Consider the following 24,727-nt stretch of genomic DNA (forward strand, 5'->3'; position numbering starts at 1 on the left):
TTACTTGTGAATTTATGAAATGTCAAAAATCATTTGTATAAGACACAAAACTCAACTAGAAACAGAATCCATTTAAAGTTACATGGAATACTGAAGTAATCAGAATCTTAAAATCTGAAAAGCAAAGTTATGTGATATCTGAGAGAGAGGAAAAACAAAAAAGCAAATTAAAACTGCATTATTCTAGTGCTTAGCTTTTGAAAGGATGGAAGATAATTTAACTGCCCACCCTCCATAAGCATCTCTCTCTCTCTCTCAATTATGTGAACATGATCTCATGAATCAATATTTTAAAAATAATAAGTATGGTTAATTATGTCTGAGGGATTGTTTCATCTCTTTCTCTGTTTCTACTGAAACTGTTTTAATATTTATACTTCAAACATGTGAAATAATAAAAATCATCATTGAAAGAAGAGAAAGTGACTAGATAAACCTTTGGAAAAAAAAGACGAAAAATACTTTGAGCAAAAGAAATATACAAACATTATTTTAAAACGCGGTGCCTAGAACCACTGAGAAATCCGTTTCTTCTGCTCATGAGGCAAGCCGCCAGGAGCCGCACTGGAGCTCTGGCTCTGAAGCTGGCTGGTTTTCTTCATCAGACGCGTTAGTGACCGCTCTTGATCACAGGTCCCCATTGTAAAAGGAAGGGGCTTCAGCTGATTGTCTCAATTTCCTCTGGGCTCTAAGTTATATGACTTACATGGTTCTCCAGTTGCACCAGAGAAATAAGCCCAGTGACAAAACAAGATGTTGAAAACTGGTAATGTTTCTAACTGTCAGTCTCTGCAATAACAGAAATATGGAACTAGCAGAAAAATTATATAAATAAGTATCATGCACTTGGAAGCTAAATCTAAGAGATGCAACAGGCTTATGGGTAGTCCAGGATGACCTCTAGGCAGTGACTGTATGTGAAATAAACAGCACTGAGTGCCCATCCTCTGGTGGCTACAGAATATATCTAAATGCTGAAAGGGGCAAAAGGTGACCTCAGAGACTGGCCCCTCTGTCTCCCCAGTCACATCATCTTTCTTTAAGTTATGGGAATGCACATCTGCTTATGGTGGGTTGTGTGCACACACAGCAGCATTCTACCGTGGGAGAATTTGTTCATTGCTCTCCCTCTGCCTGGAATAATACCCCCGCCCCTGCTCCCCCTACCACATGCACACATGCACACACATGCACTCTTCAGCTTCACATGGCCAGGCACTACTGATTCTTAGACACACAGCCCAAAGGCCATGGAGGAAGCCAGCTCTGTGCCCTCTCGTCTCTGTTCCCCTAACCCTGAGCCCTTTCCTCTGTCATGGCACTCATTGCACATTCCAGGTGACATGTCACAGGTATCACGTCACAGGCAACACTCAGCCTTCTCTGACTTCAGATTCTCCTTTTCGTTTATACACAAACAGCCCCAAAAGTTTGTGGCGTGGAGTATGCATAACTTTACTGAGGATTAATTTTAAGCAGTTATTCTGTATTTCATCAAATATAAGACACCATTGCTCATGAGATCTTTTACCATTTTATGATCCATGAAAAAGAAATGACTGCAAAACAGTTGACAAGGTATCAACTGTAGGGTACATCCCAGGTTCAGCAGCGTTGGAATGTGAAAAGATGTGCACCTTGTGCAGTCACCTGCAGTGCCATGAAGGTGGTGTTTGGGAATGAGTGATTTGACTATGAGATTATTAAAATGTACTACTTCATACCAATAATACTGTAAGACTCAAACACACAACCCAGGCATGTGCGCTGACTAGTCGTTGAACAAGCAGCTCTTTGCTTTGCAGGACAATCCCCAACCAACTGAACCACACCTTCCAGGGCAAATGTGTGTTTCTTATGGGGAAAAAATAGCCCACTTCCCAAAGAAAGCTACATGTGGTATATACACCAAAACTGAAGAGCTCTAAGATAGTGACAATTTTTAGTTAAAAAATAGAAAATTTTGAATAAATTAGAAGGAAAATGACAAATTTGGCAGTGCCTCAGATTTGTACTTCAAGAGAGTCCACCTTATGTTCAGCACAGAAACAAGAAAAAGGGATCCTGGACTGTTTCACCTAGTACTCCAACTAACAGAAAAACTGCCCACTGGTGGAAGAGAAACATCTACTGCTGAGGTTGGAAAGGTAATTAATTTAAACATGAAACTACTCAAGAAACAGGGCACAGGAAGTATGGCTCAGGCGGAAGCTTATTGAACTGTTGCTGTGGGTTGAGACAAGTGATATGGTGAAATATAGCTACTGATCTTACCTTTACTCTGAGGAAGGGTCAGCTCAAGAATTTTAGACATTTTGCGTAATCCAAGTGGAATCAGAGGTGCCGTTAGCTAACTCCATAAGCTCATAGTAAAGGGGTCTGGGCCAGAACATATCTTGTGTGCTGCTGAAGGCAGCCTATGTGTAATGAAAATGCTTTCCCATGTTCTATTTCCAAGGAGGAAAAGTCAGTATCAGGGTTTAAGGTGCCAAAGACAGACTGACTTCTTTCTTTCTTTCTAGCAATGCATCAAACTTCTTTGAAAGAAGACTCGCTTTAGCATTTCTTGTACTGAGCAGAATTGGAAAAAATATTTGGGGGGATTTAGGAAAAACTTTGCTTATGTATTGGCCATCCAGTGTGTTCAAAATCAGAAATAAAAACAAGTGGAACAGTGGTAGCCCGTCCACATAGGTGGGTGAAATGATCATCAAAAAATCATCCAGGTTGCCCACAAGTGTTGGTGAGCAGGTGGAGAAAAGAGAAGGCTTGTGGACTATTGGTAGGATTGCAAATTGGTGCAGCCACTGTGGGAAGAGAGTGTGGAGATTCCTAAAAAAATTAAAAATAGAGCTACCAGATGACCCAGCAATCCCACTTATGGGTATTTATAAAAAACAAAAACACTAATTTGAAAAGATACATGCATTCTATATTCATTGGAGCATTATTTACAATAGCCAAACTATGAAGCAAGCTAGGCGTCCATCTGTTGACGATTAGATAAAGAGGTGGTACATATATATAACAGAATATTACTCGGCCATAAAATAGAATGAAATCTTACCATTTGGACAGCATGGATTGACCTAGAGGGTATTATGCTAAGTGAAATAAGTCAGAGAAAGACAAATACCATATGGTTTCACTTATATGTGGAATCTAAAAAACAAACAAACTCATAGATACAGAGAACAGACTTATGGCTGAGAGGTGGGAGGGGGTTGGCCAGCTGGGTGAAAAAGGTGAAGGGATGAAGATATGCAAAAGGGCATTTACAAAATAGTCACAGGGATGTAAAATATAGCATAGAGAGTGTCATTAATAATACTATAATTACTTAAGGTGTTGGGGGTAGTAGATTTATCCAGGGGACCACTTTTAAGTTATATAAATGTCTAACTTCTATGCTGTAAGGAAAAAACACTTAACACAGCAAGCATGTAAAAAAAGCTTGGACAAAAATAAGCATAATTATTGCCCAGAACCCACATGCAACATCCGAACAGAGTATCCCCTCTCCCTATTCTCCCTGTTCTCCCATTTCTCCCCATTCTCCCCACAGGGCAACAAGTTCCCTCAGCCACATAAGTGTGGCCGAGAGCAGCTGTGGTTTTAACGCCTGGCTGTGGAGCGGCAGGTGCAAGGATTGCATCCCCATCAAGGCACAGCCTAACATGTAAGAGAATTATGTCTCTGATCATGTCACCTAAGCAGGAAGTGCTGACCTCAACCACAGTCCCACCTCTGAGCAGGGAGACACCTTTCCCCTTTATTTCTGTCTTAGCCTCCTCCTCACTAACTCACCCACCCTCAAAGTTGTTATATCAAAAGGAGGAACTCGATTTTCATTGGTTTGTTAACTCTTGGACCCCTGCTTCTTTGGCTAGGACTCAATTCTTACTGGCTCATCTGCTTTGCCTTCCTTGGGGAGACAGAATTTAATGAAACGCAAACACTCATGGGGGCCAGTCCTGCTGAATTGAACAATTTTGGTGCTTTTGTTTTTCTTATCATGGCACTCACGGTCCATAAGCAACTTGATACTTGCTCTTCTTTTCTTGTCTCCCTAGGTAGGATAGCCACAAGCAGAGCTTTAGGACGTCTTCTTTGGGCCGTTTAAAAAGTTGGAGACATGATACCATTTTGGGGGGCATCTTTCATAAGTACTTTGTGACAGACATGGAGAAATACCTTCCTTTGCAGAGCCATGAATTTGAAGTATTAGTTAATGATAGTCTTTACTGTATTTGACTGGGGAAATGATATTTTTACAGCAAAATTTACAAATTTGGGAATTCACGAAGATCTGTTTATAGGTCACTTGCAAATGTCAAGAGTCTCATGAGTCTGGAAATTATGTTTATTTGTCTGTTTTTCCTGTTCAACCTACACTGTCCAATACTGTATCCACTGACTACATGTGACCAGTGAGCACGTAATGCAGCTAGGCTCAATTGCTCTGTCTGTAAGTATAAAATACACACCTGATTTCAGACTTGCTATAAAAACACGAATGCAAAATATATCATTAGTAATTTTTTTATTGATTACATGTTGAAATATTTTCTAGATCTATTGGGTTAAATAAAGTGTATTATTTTTATGTTTACTTTTTTAACATGGCCACTAGATCATTTAAAATTATATGCATAGTCCTGGCTGGTGGGGCTCAGTGGATTGAGTGCTGGCCTGCAAACCAAAACATTTCTGGTTCGAATCCCATTCAGGGCACATGCCTGGGCTGCAAGCCATGTCCCCAGTTGGAGGTGTGAGAGAGGCAACTGATCAACATTATCTCTCACACATTGATAGTTGTCTCCCTCTCTTTGTCTCTCCTTTCCCCTCTTTCTAAAAATAAATAAAATGTTAAAAAATATAAAATTATATATGTAACTCATAGTATATTTCTACTGAACAGAGCTGATCTGGACTATAAGTTTTTTGAGGCCAGGGACAGTGCCTGGCACATATTAATTAGATTGTTAATGCATGTTTGATGAATCAAACTGCTTAACTGAAATGAATGAATGGATGAGAACTGTATTGATTTTTTAAGTAATTGATTTTGATTCAGTGGGTTTAGGAAGTAAGAGAGGAAGATGAGACGATTTTGTAGGAAATATTGGGTTGGCCAAGAAGTTCATTTTTCTGTAAGATGGCTCTTGTAGTGCTTAGTTTAACTTCATTTGAAACAATTTTGTTAGATTATATTGTGACAGCTGTCATATCATTGTACATTTTTTTATCAAAATTGGTTAATTTTTGTATAGCCATTTTATACAACATTTTTGGTATATTATGCTTTATTATTTCAAGGAAGGTGAAAATGCAACTGAAATGCAAAAAATGATTTGCACAGTGTATGGAGAAGGTGCTGTGACTGATAGAACATGTCAAAGTGGTTTGCCAAGTTTCATGCTGAAGGTTTCTCACTGGACCATGCTCCATGGTCAGGTAGACGAGTTGAAGTTGATAGAGATCAAATCGAGACATCAGTTGAGAACAATCAACATTATACCAAGCCAGAGGTAGCTGACATACTCAAAATATCCAAATCAATAAAGGTATTGGTGAAAATGCAAAATGTAACTTATTTTACAGAAATAATCCCATACAGACTTTTTTGTACAACCCAATATTAAAATTGTTTATTAATTGTCCCCGGCATATGAGGTTAGACATGTTTTAAAGGAGATGCAAGTTCTGGCTGCAGCTTCCTTGTCAGGAGACATTCAGATATATCCTGTGGAGTTGACTTGATTTTGCCACCCATGATCCACTTGCTCAAGTTGCATATAATCCAGCAGTTTATTCAAGACAAAATTCATTTCCAGAAAGAATTTTTCCTGTGTGCATTTAGCTGTGGTACTCAGACGGTAATGTGCTTAAGAGTCACTTGCAAAGCCTATGACAAATGCAGGTTCCCAGATGCATTCTCAGAGATTCTAGTTCAGTAGGTAAGGGATGCAGCCCAGGAATCTGCATGTTAACACCCCAGGAGATTCCAGTGAAAGTAGCCTGTAAACAGCACTTTGAGGAACACCATCATATGGCATCATAATCTGGAAATAGATTGGAAGTCTAGGTAGAAGAGGCAGGTTGCTTAGTGATTTTATTATCTATTTAACCACAAAGAAATTGTTAAATATCTTAATGATCAAAAATTTATCAAAAAGTTGCAACAAATAAAATAGTGAACAATTAAAAAACAACTTACTGAATGGGAGAAAATATTTGTAAGATATATATTAAATAAAGGGCTAATATCCAGAATACTCAGAGCTTCTACAATGCAATAACAAGAAAATTACCCAATTAGAAAATAGGCAAAGGACTTTACTAGACATTTCTCCAAAGAAGACATGCCAATGGCCAATAAGCATATGAAAAGACATTCACCTTCACCAATGATCAGGGAAATGTAAATCAAATCCACAATGACATATCACCTCACATCCATTAGGATGACTGCTATTAAAAAAAAGTCCAGAAAATAACAAATGTTGGTGAAGATCTGAAGTCGGAACCCTTGAAGCGCTGTTGGTGGGAATATAAAATGGTGCAGTCACCGTGGGAAAAAAAAGTATGAAGGTTTCTCACAAAATAAAAAATAGAGTTACTATATCTCTATTTCTTAATGTATATATCCTATATTTTAAGAAAATAAAAACAATCTTGAAGAGAGATTTTTACACCCATGTTTATGGCAGCATTGTTCACAAGAGCCAAGATGTGTAAGCAATCCAAATGTCCATCCGTGGATCAATGGATTACAAAAATATGCTACATACATGCAATGGAATATTATTCAACTTTCTTTTTTAGAAGGAAAACTTGTCTTATGTTACAACATGGATGAAACTTGAGGTCATTGTTCTAAGCGAAATAAACCAATTACAAGGCGAATGCTGCATGATTCCACTTACTCCATTCCACATGAAGTATCTAAGATAGTCAAACTCAGAAACAGAAAGTAAAATGGTGGTTGCTAGGGGCTGGGGCAGGAGGAAACGGGATATGGTTCAGTGGGTATAAAGTTTCAGCCATGCAAGGGGAAAGGGTCTGGAGATGTGTTGTACAACAATGTTCAAGTTAACAATACTGTACTATACACTTAATAATTGTTAAGAGAATACATATTATGTTTTTTTCTACCCCCAAAAAATATTAATCAGAAAGTACTAACTATCCTAACAGTTTCTGGTGAAATCAAACTCAAGGCAAGAGTATAATAATTTCATTTCTTTGTACAATATATTTTTATGAGAAATTTTGTTGGAAGTTTTGAGCTAAATAAAGCAAATGTGTTCTTGCTGTGAAGCTGTGTGGGTGGTTCATGGCCTCCCACAATTTACTGAGCAGAGGGCAAGGCTTACTCATCACGAATGTCATTTCCAAAGCAAATGGTCCAAAAACCTGGATGCTCTCCAGGAGGAAGAGAGATGCTGATTACGGGATTCTGTCATTCCAGCGGCATCTGGACGCTCTAAGAAATGCCTGGAATTTCAACACCTCCATTGAGTTCCCTTAACACATTTTTAAAAGCCTGGGAAACTTTAATCATTTTAGGGGTACTAGTTGCCAGGACCCTTTCTAAGGCAAAGGAGACGATTGCAATGATTTGGTTGGAGTAGCCAGAAGCACTCATACACTGAGCATTCACTCTGGCAGCCAGCAGTCTGCGTCTGGCCAGAAGCCATCTCTTTAAGTGGTGAGCTCACCACTCTTTCCAGTAACTGGTAGGGAAGTATGACTGGGCTGGTTGGTTCTTCCCCTCTCTATTGGTTGGCTAGTGGCTTCCATGAATGGGGAAAATGGAGTGAGGGGCATAGACAGCAAGTGACTCCTATATTTATGTATGAGATGAAAAGAAAATGTTAGGCTGATAAAAGCTGAGGTAAACACATTTTCCTCCTTTTTACCCATTCTTGGTATCTCATTTTAGCCAACCAACTCTTCTTTTGTTTTTGCAATGGGCTGGTTCATTTTTTAGAATTACTGAGGATAAAATACTTCAAATCTCTAAAGAGGCATACAGATGCAATGTACTTGCTGCCTAGTATAACAAAGAGAACACTACAGGTACAGTTGAAGTCCCTGCTTACTTCTCTCAAATAATACTCCCCAAACCCCACTGCAGTGGTAACTATTATCTGGCGTTTAATGTTCATCATTCCTAAACAATTCTTTACAACATCACTTTATACCCATATTTTGCTGTGTATAATATACTCCCATGTATAATGCACACCCACATTTTTGTACGTGTTAGGCAAGGAATTATTATACTCATGGTATGTAAACATCATACCCATGTATAATGTGCATCCTTATTTTTGCCTGAAAAATTTGGGCAAAATAGTGTGCATTATAAAAGGCAAAATACAGTAATATCTCTATGATGATATTTAGTATTGGTTTGTATGTTATGATCTCATTTTATGTAGTCTTCTATGACCTTGCTTTTTCTTTGATCCTGTTTGTTCATTTCTTAAATTTCATTTGGGCCCCTCTCCCAGTGTTTCTTAGCTAACCTGTTCTTGACCCCAGGGTACAGCGTTACTGTGTAGTAGTGTTGGGCCCCTGAAATACAACTAGAAATGGCTTAGACTGGAATTTTTATGTGTCAAATTAACATATCATTGTAATATAGAGTGTAACTGTTAAATGTATTTGTTTTATTTCAGGTTATAATATAACATCCTCTCATGCTTTTTTCCTGCCCTTTCTCCCCAAATCATCAACAATAGAAAACGAAGAAAACATGTCAGGACACAAATGGTAAGTAATTTGTTGTCTTTTCTGAGTTGGGAAAGGCTAATGAACAAGGAAAGAACATGGTATATGTTCTGTAAATGTCTATTGAATAGAGAAATCAAGAGTCACATTAACAATGAATAACCTCTTAGTCCCTATCCAATGTTGAGTATAGTCAGGTTCAATATCCCTATATAACTTAATATGAAAACCAAGTAACCAAAAAATATAAGTTCTTATCTAATGAGTATTCTCTAAGAAATTTATTTATATATAACTTTTCTCTTGAGAACCAAATGTTGGCTTTTCCTACTGCCATTTCTTCAACTGTAATGAGTTGTTACATTTTTTTATCACGATTTTATTTACAACTTCTAATATTAAAGTTATAAGGGAATTTTATGTAGGGAAGTGATAAAATAATGAATGAACACAGACTCAGACTCATTAATTTATAGTTATGATTTCAACCTTTATGAACATTAAAGAGCCTAAAGAGCCAATCACTGTTGAAATTAATGATGATGAATAAAATAGACGTGGTGACCACATGGCAATGTTAGCACCGACATTTATGCGCCTATAACACATCTAAGCAACATAGTTAACATCGTAAATTCCAGATCTGTTTCAAGCAGTGGTTCTGAATCCTTTTGAACTCTTGTCCCATTAGGCAAGCAGATCTTTCTCATGTTTTACCACCTTTAATTTGTATCATGAGAAATGTAGCACATATTTTTATTATCAAATGCATAATTTATTATAACAAAGAATATCCTTTTGAATCCCTCCTCTCTCAGTAGAGTTTTAAAAGGTAATTCATAAATGGCTGAGGGATTTCGTTTCCCTGAGCATCCCCATTTGACAGCTTTCTAACTGAGAGTTGTCAGACTGTTTTTTTTAATTATTCCATCTTGCCTCATTAAGTCAGGAGGATGGTTCCATCCCGTGAACCCTCCTAATGGCTGTCATATCATAGCAGCAGGCTCGGGGAAGTAGGTAGTCACTTGGGTAAGACAGACCGGAGAGCCCCAAGAAATGGGCTCTTTTCCAGTCTTTTTCCCACTTATTCTGCCACTTCATTGCTTGCTGCTGAAATACAAGGGCTGCAGGGACCATTCAAGTGAGCCATGGACTGGGATTCAGGGGCCTGGATTTTAATCCTGTGTGACTTTAGACAAGATTCTTAACCTTTTAAAACCTAAGATTCCTCACTTGTTAAATGACTGGGGGTGGAAGCGAGGCATTCATTTTTGCTAGATCCCTAAAGTTCCTTTTGTTTTTTTCAAAATGGAATTATTTTTCTGTTAATCCATGACCTTTGGGGAAAAAAATAAGAAGATACCAATACAGAGAAGTCCGCTCAATTCCCTGAAATTCTGAAATAACCACAGTTTGGGGGATGGGGTATATCCTTCCAGTCTGTTAATGTACAATCTCTATAGAGAGATTATCTTTTACATAATAGTTATAGATATTTTCATCTTATTTTTTTTATTATATAAGCTCTTACTAGAACTTCTAAATAAGCAGAAACCATGAAAGTCCCTCCAATTCTACTACTCTCTTCTAAAGATAACCATTGCAAAGAAAGTCATCTGAAATCCCTGATGACTTTTGGAGAATAAAAATGTGAACTGAAAATTGTAAATGTTATCTGAAAGGAAATGGTCTGTCATCAGGTTTTGAGATACAGGTATATTGATATGGTAGTGTAAAGCAACTCATGGTTTAGGACACGGGTCTGGCACACTTTGAGTGGCAGCAGCTCAGGATGGAATACGACGCGTGTCTATACAGGAGAGGCGCATGGGCCTTGAGGGCAGGGCTCTAGAAGAGAGGAACAGGGGGACAATAAGGGAGGGGATGGAGCATCAACAGCAAACCTCTGTCAGTGTCCGCGGCACTCTGGTCATTTTACACAATTCCATTTCATTCTCAATTTTTTTTCTTATTTCTTCCATACATACTTTTTGATTTGATCTTCACTGTGTTCTTCCTGAAGAACGTAAAGTATTTTAAGCATTTATATTGAAGAAATTCAAGTTTTAATGTCAGAAACCAAAACAGATTTTTTAAATGTTTTTACATTTTATTTGGCTTGGTAAGAAATCTACCGTCTTAACAGCTGTTTAAGTGTACAATGCAGAGTTGTTCACTGTAGGCACTATATCTCCAGAATTTACTCCTCAGGTGTAATTGAAACTTTAAGGCCATCGATGAGCACTCTCCCTTATCCCTCTCACCCCATCCGACCCCTGGCTGCCACCCTTCTACTCTCTGATTCTATGAGTCTATTTTTAGGTACCTCTGTGACAGATTTGAAACAGCTACTTTTCAGCCCCGTATCTCTGCTTTTCTGCCATTGCATCAGGAGTGGAAAGAACACTGGTGTCCGGCTTTCTCTCTGGCGCACAGGTGATGTGAGCCAGTCCCCCCGCCTGGCTTGGCCTCACTTTCTCCACCTCTAAAAGGGGTGTGTCCTACCTGTTGATATCTAAACTCTCTTTAAAGTCGAGTTTCTCGATTTCCTGCAAAAGTTCTTTTATTTCTTCACTAACTTTTAAGGTTTTGGAGTCAGAGTTGATTAACTTTTTGGGTGTAATAACCACAAAAGAAAGTATTTATATGTTGATTAATGTTGGATATGTGTAATATAATGTTTAGATAAGTTTGTTCACACCGAACTATCTCAGTCGTTATGAAAATCATGCATAAAACAGCTCTTTAAATGTTTTTAGCAGCTATCCCTGGGACTTACAGGATCGGTATGCTCAGGATAAGTCAGTTGTGAATAAGATGCAGCAGAAGTACTGGGAAACGAAGCAGGCCTTCATCAAAGCCACTGGGAAGAAGGAAGATGAGCATGTTGTGGCCTCCGACGCAGACCTGGATGCTAAACTGGAGGTGAGCACCTGGTTTCCCTCTGTCCCAGCACAGCGACCTTGCTGGAGTCATGGGCCTACAGCAGACTCACCCGGGCAAGCATAGGTGTGCTTGATATTTGAAATCGATTGTAAACAACCAGTTTCATAAGGAAAATCTAAGATCAGATCAATTCAATCCCATTTTATTTTTTAAAAAACCTACAAATTCTCATGTAACTACCCAGGTGCCACCATTAGTTTTTCGTTTTTTATACTAAGTTGAAATGCATGGCATGTGGTCAGTTCTCAGTAAATGTTGAAAAACATTAATGCAATTAAAGATCTACCACTCATGATAGCAACACTAAGGTCTGGCAAATGTTTACATTTAGGAAAAGAAAAAAGGGTAAGAGCAAAAGATCCTGGAAAGTAGAGCCTGGTAAGCTTGGTGCTTCACCCTGGAAAATTCTAGAATGAGTTACTAAGTAGATATTTAGTTAGACTAGTTAAAAATACAGTAAGCTGAATTTGTAGCTGGTGATCCTGGAATGCCAATATAACTGGTAGAGGGTCCACCAACCCTCTGTCTTCCTGGACGTTCTGCCAATAGTTCAGATTAAAATTTAAAAAGCATACTTCTGAGAATGACATGCCACCGAGAGGAAAAATATGCTTCAGGACCTGAAAAGAATTCAAAGTGATCTCCAGATTTAATATATGAGCTAAATATTTAATGAGACTAAAACAAAAAGCTCAAGATTCCCAAAAGCTTTCCAAGAAGGGTGGCCAGGATGGTGGAAACCATGGTTATACCGTAACAGAGAGAGAGGTTTAAGGGGAGATGGGTTAGTTGTCAATTGTACAGGAAAGGTTTGCCATGTGGAAGAGGAGTAATTCATTCTGTGCATCTGAGGGTAGAACCAGACCCAGGGCCACTATTCATAGTACTCATCTCTCATGAAATTATCTCGTGTTGGTTTGTTTGCCTATCCTTCCTCCCTTAGGAGGTCAAATTCCATGTCGGCCTATTCGCCATTATATCTTCAGCAGTTACACAGCACATGTTACCAAACTATTAACCAAACAAGTGTACATGCTAACACAACTAATATGAGTTCCCAACCATCCCCTTGTCACTAGAACTGTTCAAATAGAAGCTGGTGTTGGGTAGGGACGTTATAATGGAGATTGCTCCAATGAAGAAAAAACCACCCCAACATATCTATTTTGATATTCGTATTCTAAATGCAGTTGAAATGATCCTAAGTTGCTTATGCTTTTCACATCTTACAGCTTTATGTTTCTCTTCTTAACACCCTAGTAAATACAAGCCTCATTCAAAAAGGAATGTGTTAATTATTAGTACATTAAACACATTACAGCAATTTTATATTTATATTTAGACTCTTGCAGCAGCATTTTTACTGAATCAACTCTATTTTAATAAAAACAGTGGCTGTCCTAGACAGAGAACACCCAAAGTACTTAGTTGTGACTAATAATTTTACACATGATAGAGGTTTCTGTTGCAGAAATGTTAACACTGGTGTTGACATTTATAGAGAGACTGGATTCCATCAATCAAACATATGGAAATGGTGTGCAGACCATATTGATATGGTTTTACACTGTTAGCCATTCAGGGCAAGCCTATGAAATAAGAACTTTTATTCTGCGGGCACAGAAAGCTGTGTGCCAAGCGACAATAATGGTCGGATTTCATTACAATCTGTTGGGAAGTTAATGTAGAAATGTTGCCCTGGGTTTAAATATTTGTCCAAATTTCTTGTTAATAAAATAATTTTCTCAAAAATAGCTCATAAATACAAACACAAGCAAAACTAACCTGACAGAAGTCTTTCAGGTGCCACAGCAGAGGAGACTGGCCAGGTGGTGGAAATGTTTCTTATCTTATTTTAGGTGTGGTTACAAGAATGGGTACAGTTGTCAAACTCACAGAACTAACACTGCATAGGTGTGCCTTTTATTGCATTTAATTTATACCTCAGTTTTTAAAAAGTGAGCAGTAACAACAGATCAGAATCCTAAACACACTTTTTTGAATTTCCTTATGTTTGTGGTTTGTGACCCAGAATACTGATATCAAGCATTTGTGAAGGAACAGGTTCAGACTGCTGATTTCCTGTTTTGTTTTATGGTAAATGGGTGGTTGTGTTTTCAGGGGGGTTTTTTGGGTTTGTTTTTTATTTTTGTTTTTCTTTTCTAAGCAGGTAGAGGATGCATGATAGTGAAATGACATTTAGTAAAATGCATACTCATTGTGTCCAAGTTTTATCATAGTAAGCATTCCTGGGAACACTTTTGGTCTGTTACGTACAGATGTAAGCCTCCCTTTATATTAATTTGGTGATATATATTACGAAGCAGATCATCTGTTTTGACTAAAATAGTGAAGTGCTTTCTAACACCAGGACATACTTGCTACATCACCAGGGCCAGTAAGCTCAGCAGGAGAGAAAGGGAGACTTTTGCCCTGGCGCACTGGGTAGCTCTTCAGGGGCAGACTGTTGTCCTCCAGGTTTTCTAATTGTTGCCAGACCTGAGCTCTGAGCGGGAGGAAGAGTTTGAAGTATCTGTTCCATCTTCTCTTGAGATCTCTCCATTTCTGATGCAAGACCAGGTCCACCATGAGTTAAAAGTACAGCCCGCCTGCTTTCCCCTTAATTCCCTCTGTTATGGCTGTAGCATGACATTCCATTTCTTCTCTGTATATTTTATGAAATCACTGGGAAAATAAGGAGTGATGGGGCTGCTAGGTGAACTCCATTTTGCCAGATGTCCTCTAAATAGACAAACATACAGCTGATTGATTTTTGTTTGCTTTTTATGGAGTTGTTTTAGCATGCCATCAAAGACATTCAGATTACAAACTAAGCTAATTTCATGTTTTAAATATGATGCTTAATTGACAGAGTCTCCATTAAAAAAAAGAAGATGGCAAGTGGTAAAAGACATAAATTAGATTATGAATGAATATTGGGTCTCTGGTTTACCAAGTCTTCTAATTGGGCCCTTCACTTAGGATTTCTGTTTTTCAGCTATTATTGCAATTGTCTAGAGGAAATCATTGCTCTGCAGATCTTAATTTAGATCACAGAGATGATGAATTCCAATAAATACAGAATAATAGGAGCATATTAGAAGGCCCTGGTTGCAGTTTATGTGTACTACCCCACATAACATCAAGCATACTTAGGCATGTGATCTTGTTTTTAGTGGGCAAATCAAACACTATGGTTATGTTCAGTGTAATTATTTTTTTAAATTTCATTGCTGTCTTATTTAGCATTTTGTTTGTATTTTTGTTACAGCTGTTTCACTCAATTCAGAGAACCTGTTTGGACTTGTCTAAAGCAATTGTACTCTATCAAAAGAGAATATGTTGTAAGTATACCATAAGTATGAATGTTGATCAGTTAGTAAAAAATAGGATATTTTGTCTTACTGTATCATTGCATATGTTTAGGAAGTAAGACAAAGAAACTACTAGTTACAGGTGTCTGTCTTTGCTCTTTAGGTGGTAGGAAGGAGGATCTTGAATAATTTTATCAGAAATCCTTTACATAGGCCGTTATCTTTTGATGCAAGTACCATAATAAAAGAATTTTGTATTAGGTCTCCCATGAAAGTCATGCTATTTATTTTTCTAATTATAAAAAAGTTTTCTGTTTTTATATCTTGGGATTTTTAAAAAAAAATGTTTAATTGCCTTGGCTCTCTTATAGAAATGTTGCTCTTTATAAAATGGCCAAATGGAGAGAGAAGGCACATGTGGTTAATTCATTGACAACGCTTTAGTGACAATGCTTCCTCAACATTTTTATGTTGGATGTTGGGTTATTAGGAAATGACTTTTCTGTGGTGATCCTGTCTTAAAATCATTACCAACAAAGTTATCTCTGACATGCTAAATATCAAGTTGTATGTTAGTCTGGGTTTGTTTTTTTGTACATGATTTAATAGCATAATTTCTATATTTCTGAGACTAAATGGGAACTTTTTCTGTTTCTGATGGCTGTCAAACCCTTTTCCAATAATCACAAATTAATAATCGGTCACTTTCCTTCATTAGTAATCTTTCATTAAGACTATTTGGGGATAAGTACAAAATCCTAGGACATACAGGCAGAATTCTGTAAATTATCTGTGTTACCATTGACTAAGTGTTTGAGCTAAGACTTTTCCAGGGCTGTACCTCCATAGCCTTGAGCAGTGAGGAAGTCGAGATACACAACCCACACACACCCCTACCGTTTCTCTGCCCACATTCAGTCAGTCTCAATTACAGGTCCATTTCGTCACCTAAATAGCATTCAGGTCTCCTTCCTGTCTTCACCATCACTGCCACTATCCTAGCTCAGGCCGCCACCGTCGCTCTCTCGATGTGCTGCGTCGGCTTCCTGACTGGCTCACTACCTCCTCCCGGCCGTTGTCTCCCCTGCAGACAGAGAGCAATCGGTTCGCTCTCCCGGAGCTTCCAGAGGTCAAAGCTGGGCAATTTGAGCAACAAAATAAATAATGACTGTATTGGACTATAGCCCGTAAAGTAAAACAAATATCCATAAAGTTTATGGGCAAATAGACGAACAAAAAGGAGAAACAGCTTGTTCCTGATAAAATAACTCCAATTAATAAATATAGAAAGAATGAGGGAGCCACAAACTCAGCATGAGGCAAACACCACAGTAAGAATTATGACAGGATGCACTTAAAGATGATATAATTTGTGAATGAAAATTGGAGGAGAAACTGGATGTCGGCATAGTCCTGTGTATCCCCCCGCCAAGATTTTTAATAATTACAAAAGGGGAAAAAATAAAATTTTATGGTAGAGAAACCCAATAGACAGCCCCAGAAGAAGTGATCGACCTGAACATCACCAGTGGTGATGTGCGCAGATGTCTCACAGCCCTGACCTCATGCCCTCCACCTGTGTGTTCGTTCCCTATACATCTGTAACCCCAGTCTAACCTGAGAACTCAGACAAACCCATATTGAGGGAAAGTCTACGCAATACCTGACAAGTACTTTTAAAGGGCATCAAGGTCACGAAAGACAAGAGATAGAGAATTGTCACAGATTGAAGGAGATTAAGGACGCTTGACAGCTCAGTGTAATATGGGATCCTGGACTGGATCCTGGAACAGAAAAATGACATTAATGGGAAAATTCGTAAGATTCAAATAAGGTTGGGGTTCAGTCAGCAGCCTTGTACCTGTGTTCGTTTCCTAGTTGTGATCATCGTGCCAACATTAGGGGAAGCTGACGGAGGGTGTACAGGACTCTGGATTCCATTTAGAGTTTTTCTATAAGCTCAGAATTATTTCAAAATTAAACGTTTTTAAAAATGTACATTGGAACATACTGCTTTTCTGCTGAAAAGCCTCCAGTAGCACTTACAGTAAGACACAAACTTCCATACCATGGCTTAGAAATTCCTACGTGATTGGGCCCAGCTCACTGCTCCAGCCACCTTTGTCCTTACCCACTATGGGACCTGAGGCATTTTACCCTCCCCATTTCCTCTATGTGGAGCGTCCCTGTCCTGGTCGTCTCAAGAATGGCCTCTTCCTGTCATTCAGGGCTCTCCTTCCTGGTCCCCTGCTTAGAGATCCCTTCCATGACCACCAGTCAAAAGCAGCTACTAATTTCTCTTACTCTCTCTGATACTGAATTTGTGATTATGTATTTTCCTTAATTTTCTATCTCCTGCTGCTTGAATGTAAGCTTCATTAGAGCAGGTACCTCGTGCATCTATAAATTAATTCACTCTGTGCTGAGCGAATTAATGCCGCCAAGCTCATTGCTTTTATAGTTCTTTAGTTGCCTTTTTTGGGGCACATCTGAAAATCTAATCAGCAATTAAATATGAATAGGTTTTTATTTGTCGCTGAATTTGTAAGCGCCAGTAAAGTGAAAACTTATAAGTATAAACTTGTAAGTTATCGATTACCTTAGAAGAATTTTAAATGTCTATCAATTAATTTCAGTATTTGAATTTTTAAAATTAATATTAAGAAATGAACATCTTAGAAAATGAGGGCCATCACTAAGTAATCCAGCCTGGAGTCCGACAGAACACTTTTTCCACCACCCTCTGAGCAGTATTACCAGTTAATCAGAGTCTAGCTCTTAAATTGAAACCCGTTTACTCCCCTCCCCCAAGTTCAATCCTCAAGTACACCAAGTGATCAAAAATGATTTTTCAACCTTCTTAGGTTTATTTAGGAAAGAGTATATGTCATGTAATCATTCAGGTTCCATGAATTGGTTTCTTCCCAGCCTTAAGCTGAATGTGTTCTTTTGTACATGACTTGAGGCTTCAAGATAAAAAAGGCAACAGTAACCTCATGCTATTATGAACAAAAATGTGAAATTGTTCTCCACAGGGAAAGATTCATTGTGTGATTAAGGGAGTCTCACATTAGTAAGTGAAGAGAAGAAGGAATGAAAGATAAAAAAAAACACACCAAAACTTCTTATAATTATAAGAACTTTTTAAAGCTTCATAGAACCATGGCATAAATATCAAACGTTTAAAGTGAAACAAAATGCACAGGGATAACAAGGGAAAAATTATAGCTAATTCAGTTTCACAGACATTTACCTGGAGAATCCCTAGGTTGCATGAGGTTCCTGTCCTGAGAAAGCTTAGAGTCTCATGCGAAATTCTCCAATACCAGATGCTCAGAGGACATTGCTGTCATAGAGAAATATGGATCAACTATTTCAAAGAGGAACTAGCTGTGCAGCTGGGCTTTGTCCAATAAACTTGACTTTGACAGAAGTCAAAAAGACAGAAGAGGAAGAATGGTAGTCATTCATTCATGTCTTGGGAAGAATGGATTCATGAAGTCTCTTCTTCTCTAGAATGTGTAGCCACAGTCACAAATTAAAAAGGAAGCAGTAGAGAGTTTAACCTTCACTTTTGGATTTGTGGTTCCTGGCTAACATTCTATAGCCGTTGTTGGAGAATTTGTATCAGGAATGGGGTGCATTCTCAAAGAAGTCTGGATGGTTCATGAAAATGAAAATGAAGAGCTCTAGTAGCATTTAAAAAGTAGCTTTAGCCCTGGCTGATGTTGCTCTGTTGTTAGGATCATCATCACGTGAACCAAAAGGTCACAGGTTCAATTCCCGGTCAGGGCACATACCTAGGTTGCGGGTTTGGTCACTGTGGAAGTGCATGTGAGAGGCAACAATTGATGTGTCTCTCTCACACCGACATTTCTCTCCCCACCTCTCCCTTCCCCTCTCTCTGGAAAAATAAATAAAGATAAAATTTAAAAAGCAGTTTTAGGAACACATGATGTATAAAAAGCAACAATACAGAAATGTAGAATAGTAGCATTCTGAGTAGGTCCATAGCGAATACTGTGTTTAGAGCAAAATGCCACATTCCAGGGAGCTCGGTGTTACCCTGCGCTCGGGCGTTGCGGAGTGTGCATTCAGGGTGAGGGCTGCATCAGAGCCCGCTGCTCACTGTGCGCATGCTCTGTGTTTGATGAAACCATCTCTTCTACAGGGAAAAAAAGGCGTTTTGCTCTTACAAATAAGGATGTTATAATTATCTCTGTATACACCTCTTTGTGCCTATTTTACTGCTTCCTTAGGGTGTACTCCTAACAGAAGTGCAATGTCAAAAGGGACATTTATATTTACTGCCAAATCAATCTGTAGAAAGCTTGAACCAGCCACCGTCTCCAAAAGTGCCATCCAAGAGTGTCTTCAAAAATAAGGACCAATATAAATATCAAATCACTATGTTGTATACCTGAAACTAATATAATGTTGTATGTCAGTTATACATCAATTTTAAAAAAAAAAAAAAAAAGGCCAGGATTAGGCATAACCAATTCAGATTTGGTTCCAACTCTGCATTTAAAAAATTCACCAAGCCATCAATCTACCCACCCTGACTCCTCATCCTCCCCTCACCTCGCACTGACCAAAAACCTAGGTCATGGATAAGGTGTTTGAATTGCTTTATAATCAAGTAGAATGTGACTCAGAAAGCAGAGATCAAAAAAGCCAGCAAGAGAGAAAACCAGAAGGAAGCCAGCCCTCCACTGGAGGCAGCCTCCGCACATTCCCACAGTCGTACTCGACAAACTCAACTTTTTCATTTCAGCTTGAAGCAGCACATTATCGGCTCGCTTTTCAGTGCAGAGGTCATTTTCTGGTTCTAATTACAGGGCACCAAGCGCATGGACAGATGTACTCAAGTGAACTCGATCTCTCGTTTTTTGTAAATGGAAGAACAGGCTGAACGTTAAATGGAGGGGGCAGGGAGCATACCTTGTAGGCTGTCGCTTGGATTTAATTTCACCTCGCCTTTGACTCTAGAAGAGAGAGGACCTTGTGATTTGTCTCTCTCCTCTCTGTGATAAAAATGCTCATTGTTCATGGCTCTTTTTGGTCTTTTCTTCATCAGTCTTGTCCCAAGAAGAAAATGAACTGGGAAAATTTCTCCGAGCCCAAGGCTTCCAAGATAAAACCAGAGCAGGAAAAATGATGCAAGCAACAGGAAAGGCCCTCTGCTTTTCTTCCCAGCAAAGGTGTGTGGCCTTCCTTTGAGTTCTGTTTGGGGCATCTGCTGAGAATGTGGAACCCACTTACTCACGAAGGGGAATTGGCCAGTGTTCTTTAGAAGGCTCTTGCCTGAGACTGATGCGCTATTCTGTTCTCAGTTGTTAGTCTGTTTGTACTTATTTCCTGATTAATATAACAGGTATGCTTTTTTCCCCTCCATATTAAAATTTTTCACATTTCTTCTGGTCTAGAGGGCATTTTATACGCTGATCACTGAGGGCTGTGCAAGACTTATATTTGATCTTGAGCATTTCTCATAGCAATCAGTCTGGTCCTCTTCCAGCAGCTGATCAAAGCCGGAGATCAGATGGAAGGGTTCCTCCTCTGCTCTCAGTGGACCAATTAACTTGAGAGCGGTGTTGTTCAAGATGCTCTGAGCCATTCTGCTCAGACCCTGGACAGCTATATCAGCAGTCCCACCTGGGAGCGTGTTAGAAATGCAGAATCTAGGCCCCATCGCAGAACTGCTGAGTCCCAATCTGCATTTCAACAAGATCCCCAGTTGATTTCGATAACACATTGAAGTTTGAGAAGCTCTGGTGCAGAGAAAATTGTGCTAGATCAGTGACTTCTCTCTTTAACACTCTCGTGCTGCATTTGTACCATCAGTACAGGACAAGTAGGAGCCCCTGCATCTAGCTGTACTTGGGGTCTGAGAAATTGCTACTCCTCTCCCCCTCGTGCACCACTAACTAACAAGCCTCCAAAAGTATCACTCATTAATATGAGGCAGGATTATACCTAAAAAAAAGCCTATAGGTATTTTCCAAAAGTATTCAGGCTACAAAAATTTCAGTTAGGTTGTCCAACAATTTCTTCCCCAGTTAATTTCTCCTTACTGCTTTCTCTCCCTGTGGGCCGAGAGCAGGCCTGTTACACAAGCCTCCCTGTGAAAACCAAGGAGGGTGGGGTAGGAAAGAGACCAATCTCATCAGTTTTCCAGTTGTCCCGCTCCGGGGCGTTTTGGTTCTTCGTAATGACATTTGGACCCTGGCCTTGTGGGCAATGCCAGCTTTCCTAGTTGAATGAAACCATTTCTAATGGTTCTCTACCCCAGTTTTCCAAGAAAAGTTTCTTTATAACCTTTAATTGCACCTTTTAATCTTATTATAACTGTTTTTCTTATTAAAAAAATAATACTCATTCTAGAAAACTTTAAAAACAGAAAAATAGAAAGGACAGAAATCAAAAACAACTAAAGTTTTAATAGAGATGGTCCACTTTTAACCCCTTGACCCTTTCTATTATATATGCTTTCCACAGTTTTACAAGGATATTGATTCTTGAAAAATCTTTCATATATTCTCATATGTTAAGCATATAATTATTACTAATTTCAGTGGGAAAGTCTTATATAAACCCACATGCCAAAATTAACACCCATTTATATGAAAACACTAAATCCCTGGTCACATCCCTACAAAAGCTACCATTACTGATCACACGATTATTTTACAATATGGCTAACCAGTGGTACCCTTTCATACCCTTTCATACTTGTATACCTAATTATATCTCACACAGCACACATTTAGCGCCCTAAATTTATATAATCTAACCTTCGTATACAGATAAAAACAGTAAAAGGAATCAACAAAAACAATGCAAATGATACACGAAAGTATTGCTACTGTAAACTAGCAATCTGTCCTCTATCCATAATTGAATGCAGCGTGGACAACTTTGCAGTTTGGAAAGTGGCCTCCTGCAGGACATCTCTGGTTTCAGGGCACTCAGCTACTCACCAGGCATGGGAACTCCAAACCAGTCCTTCTGCGCGAGAGGAAGGAGGAGGGTTACATACACTCGCATGAAATTAGTTCTCAGACCTTGAATGGGCATATTTTGGGATATGCCAGAATTTGTTTTCAATATAAGCAGCATAGTACCATACACTTTTTGTATAGCATTGCATTATTTAGCAAATTGATTTTTCTGATCAGATAGCACTAACCACCTTTTTATGTCCATATATACATGTATTTTTAACAATTGTAGCATAGTATTCCATCCTCCACATACGCCATAATCCATGCACCAGTGCAGTAGTTCCATCACTTCCACCTTTACCTACTGAAGGATAAGTGTCTTTGGAGTAGACCTTTAGGCACTTTATTAATTATGCCTGTTGGGCAGATCTTCATGAGTAAAAATGCGGGTCAGTCTTTCACTGCAATTAGATGGTTCTGGTTCCTGAGTTTGTCCTTGGCCTGGACTCAGTCCCTGGTATCACAAGTGAAGAACTGTTCACCTTTCTGATTTTATATGCAGCAAGGACAGGGAAAAAAAATGAGGTGCTTATATATACCTTTTTCTTTTCTTCAAGATCTTAAATCTCTATCAGTATGTCATTACATCTTCAAAAGTTTTGGTCCAACTTTACAACCGTCAGAGAAATGGGGAGTATTTTATTCACAAGACTCCTTTCAGCCAGTTTAGGAAAAGTGGCAAAATCTAAAGGAAGAGGAAAAAAAAGAGTCCAGAAGTAAACAGGACCCTTAGGGAGACAGCTGAGGACTCTTTCTCTCTTTCAATAGAAGTCTTCAATTTTATACACCTCCACATCAGCGTTTGTTTTGCTGGGTTCCTTGGCAGTCATTGCTACAACTGCTCATTCAAGTTTGACAAATAGCGAGTATTAAATTTAACCCAGTGGGGTGAAGCACAGGCTTACTTTATGGCACAATATGTCTTTGAAAACAACTTGCAACCCCTGGGTAGGACGATGTGAACAAGCTGTTTTTAAGGAGTGCTGAATATTTAAATACAGTGCTTTATAGACAAAAGGAAAAAAACTAAAGAAAATAGTGAAAGGGTTTTTTTCTAAATTGTTCATTGCCATATCCATATCTTATCATGCTGTGCACATGGGAGGCAGTGCAAACATTGATGCAGCAGCCGAGGGCTGACCTCTGCTTGCTAACGCCATTGCCCCCTCCACCGAGATGTTTGAATTTAAATTGAAATGCAAATATTCATCTTATTTTTATTCTTTAAACCTCTGCCCTGCAACTTCATGCAGGCGACTTTTTTTTTAAGAATGTAATTCACCTGGCATTAGTGTTTGGGGTAGGAAGATGGAAAGAGCAGTATTTTCCCCCCAAAATACTGTTCTTTTCGTCTTTCCATCTTGTCCAAAGTTTGATATGCATCAAGCTTTATTAATATTTTTGCTGAATAAGTGATGGTATGGTATGACCAATATTATAATTATTTTACGCCCCCTTTATTGTATGATGTACTTCCATGTCTGGTATAGTAGGCTTGAGTTTTGTGTTTTCATAGAGGTTCATCTCTGAAAGCGCCTAACACAGTAAACCCTCCGTGCATGCTCTCCTCCCCACTCTGAGGCCTTTTGCTTCTGCATGTGCTTCATCCTCTGACTGTTGGAACAAGCAGCAGATGCCCAGGCCTTTGGAGAGCAATCCACAGTGGCCAGGGCAACCCCCTCCACACACAGGTCGTCCCTCCTCAAAGGGCCAGGCGTAGAGGAGCCGCAGGCAGGGCGTGGCCCAGAGTAGACACGGAAAATGGTTAGTCCTTGGCCTTTCTCCATTCACACAGGATTGGTTCCAGCTTCGGACGAGTACTCTGTGCCCAGGCACGAGGCCACGCCCAACAATACTGATGGAGAGACTTCCCAATAGTACAGTGAAGTAACAGTAACCCAAGCGAGGAGTACGTGGCTCATCATCTCTGGTTGACTCATCAGTTCACATTTCAGTTATACCTTGTCAGACGCTTCCATGGCATTGTCTATGTCCCAGGCATTGTGCTATGCCCATGAGTTTAAGATTGGTAAATTATCGATGATTACAGTCACTAGCCTGCTGAATTTCAAAATTGGGGCTTTATCCTTGGTCTAGGTTGGCCTTGCGAAATCCTTTGTGTCGATTTCACCAAGAGGTGGAGACTTTTCGGCACCGGGCCATCTCAGACACTTGGCTGACGGTGAACCGCATGGAGCAGTGCCGGACAGAATACAGAGGGGCATTGTTGTGGATGAAGGACGTGTCACAGGAGCTTGATCCAGACCTCTACAAGCAAATGGAGAAGTTCAGGAAGGTAGGAGACTTGATGAGGGTGACCAAAAGGGGTACCTGCTGGAAGGTAATGAGGTGTGATTTCAGTCCTTCTACTGAAGAAGACATAACTCAAAAGCACCAAGGATGCAATTAATCATCGCTGGTGTCTTTTTATGTGACAGAATACCAATTAATGTGATCTATAATTCTCTAAGGATAAGAGTGAAGAGACAGCTGGAAATTGCTGGGACTTAGTTACCGCTTCTAATTGAAGTCAGATTTTCATATAATGTGCACTTTTTGTAAGATTGTCATTTTAAATGCTTTTTCATGCATAACTAATCAAGATTAGATCAAATGAAACTGGAAGGTGAGAACAGGCTATTGTGGAAATCTTTTTTCTATTGCTAGTGAATATTAAAATTAATAGAATGATCTCCTTTGTTTTGTGAATTGGTTCAG

General features: G+C 39.1%; 1 protein-coding gene across 2 annotated transcripts in view; it reads left to right on the plus strand.

Annotated features, from left to right (window-relative positions):
* The window catches only part of ICA1 (islet cell autoantigen 1), a 136,122-nt gene that overhangs the window by 16,912 nt on the left and 94,483 nt on the right, over positions 1–24,727 (plus strand). The window contains exons 2-6 of one of the 2 annotated variants that reach the window (XM_054563910.1): positions 8,691–8,784; positions 11,502–11,667; positions 14,960–15,032; positions 20,083–20,206; positions 24,107–24,305. In XM_054563910.1, coding sequence (XP_054419885.1) covers positions 8,768–8,784; positions 11,502–11,667; positions 14,960–15,032; positions 20,083–20,206; positions 24,107–24,305 — 579 coding nt within the window. In that variant the 5' untranslated portion in view covers positions 8,691–8,767. The remainder of the gene's footprint in view (positions 1–8,690; positions 8,785–11,501; positions 11,668–14,959; positions 15,033–20,082; positions 20,207–24,106; positions 24,306–24,727) is intronic. The other variant, XM_054563911.1, reaches the window with a different exon arrangement.

The sequence above is a fragment of the Pteronotus mesoamericanus genome, unplaced genomic scaffold, assembly GCF_021234165.1.
Source record: "Pteronotus mesoamericanus isolate MK-2021 breed Mesoamerican mustached bat unplaced genomic scaffold, CSHL_Meso_final scaffold_85, whole genome shotgun sequence".
NCBI classification, from domain to species: domain Eukaryota; kingdom Metazoa; phylum Chordata; class Mammalia; order Chiroptera; family Mormoopidae; genus Pteronotus; species Pteronotus mesoamericanus.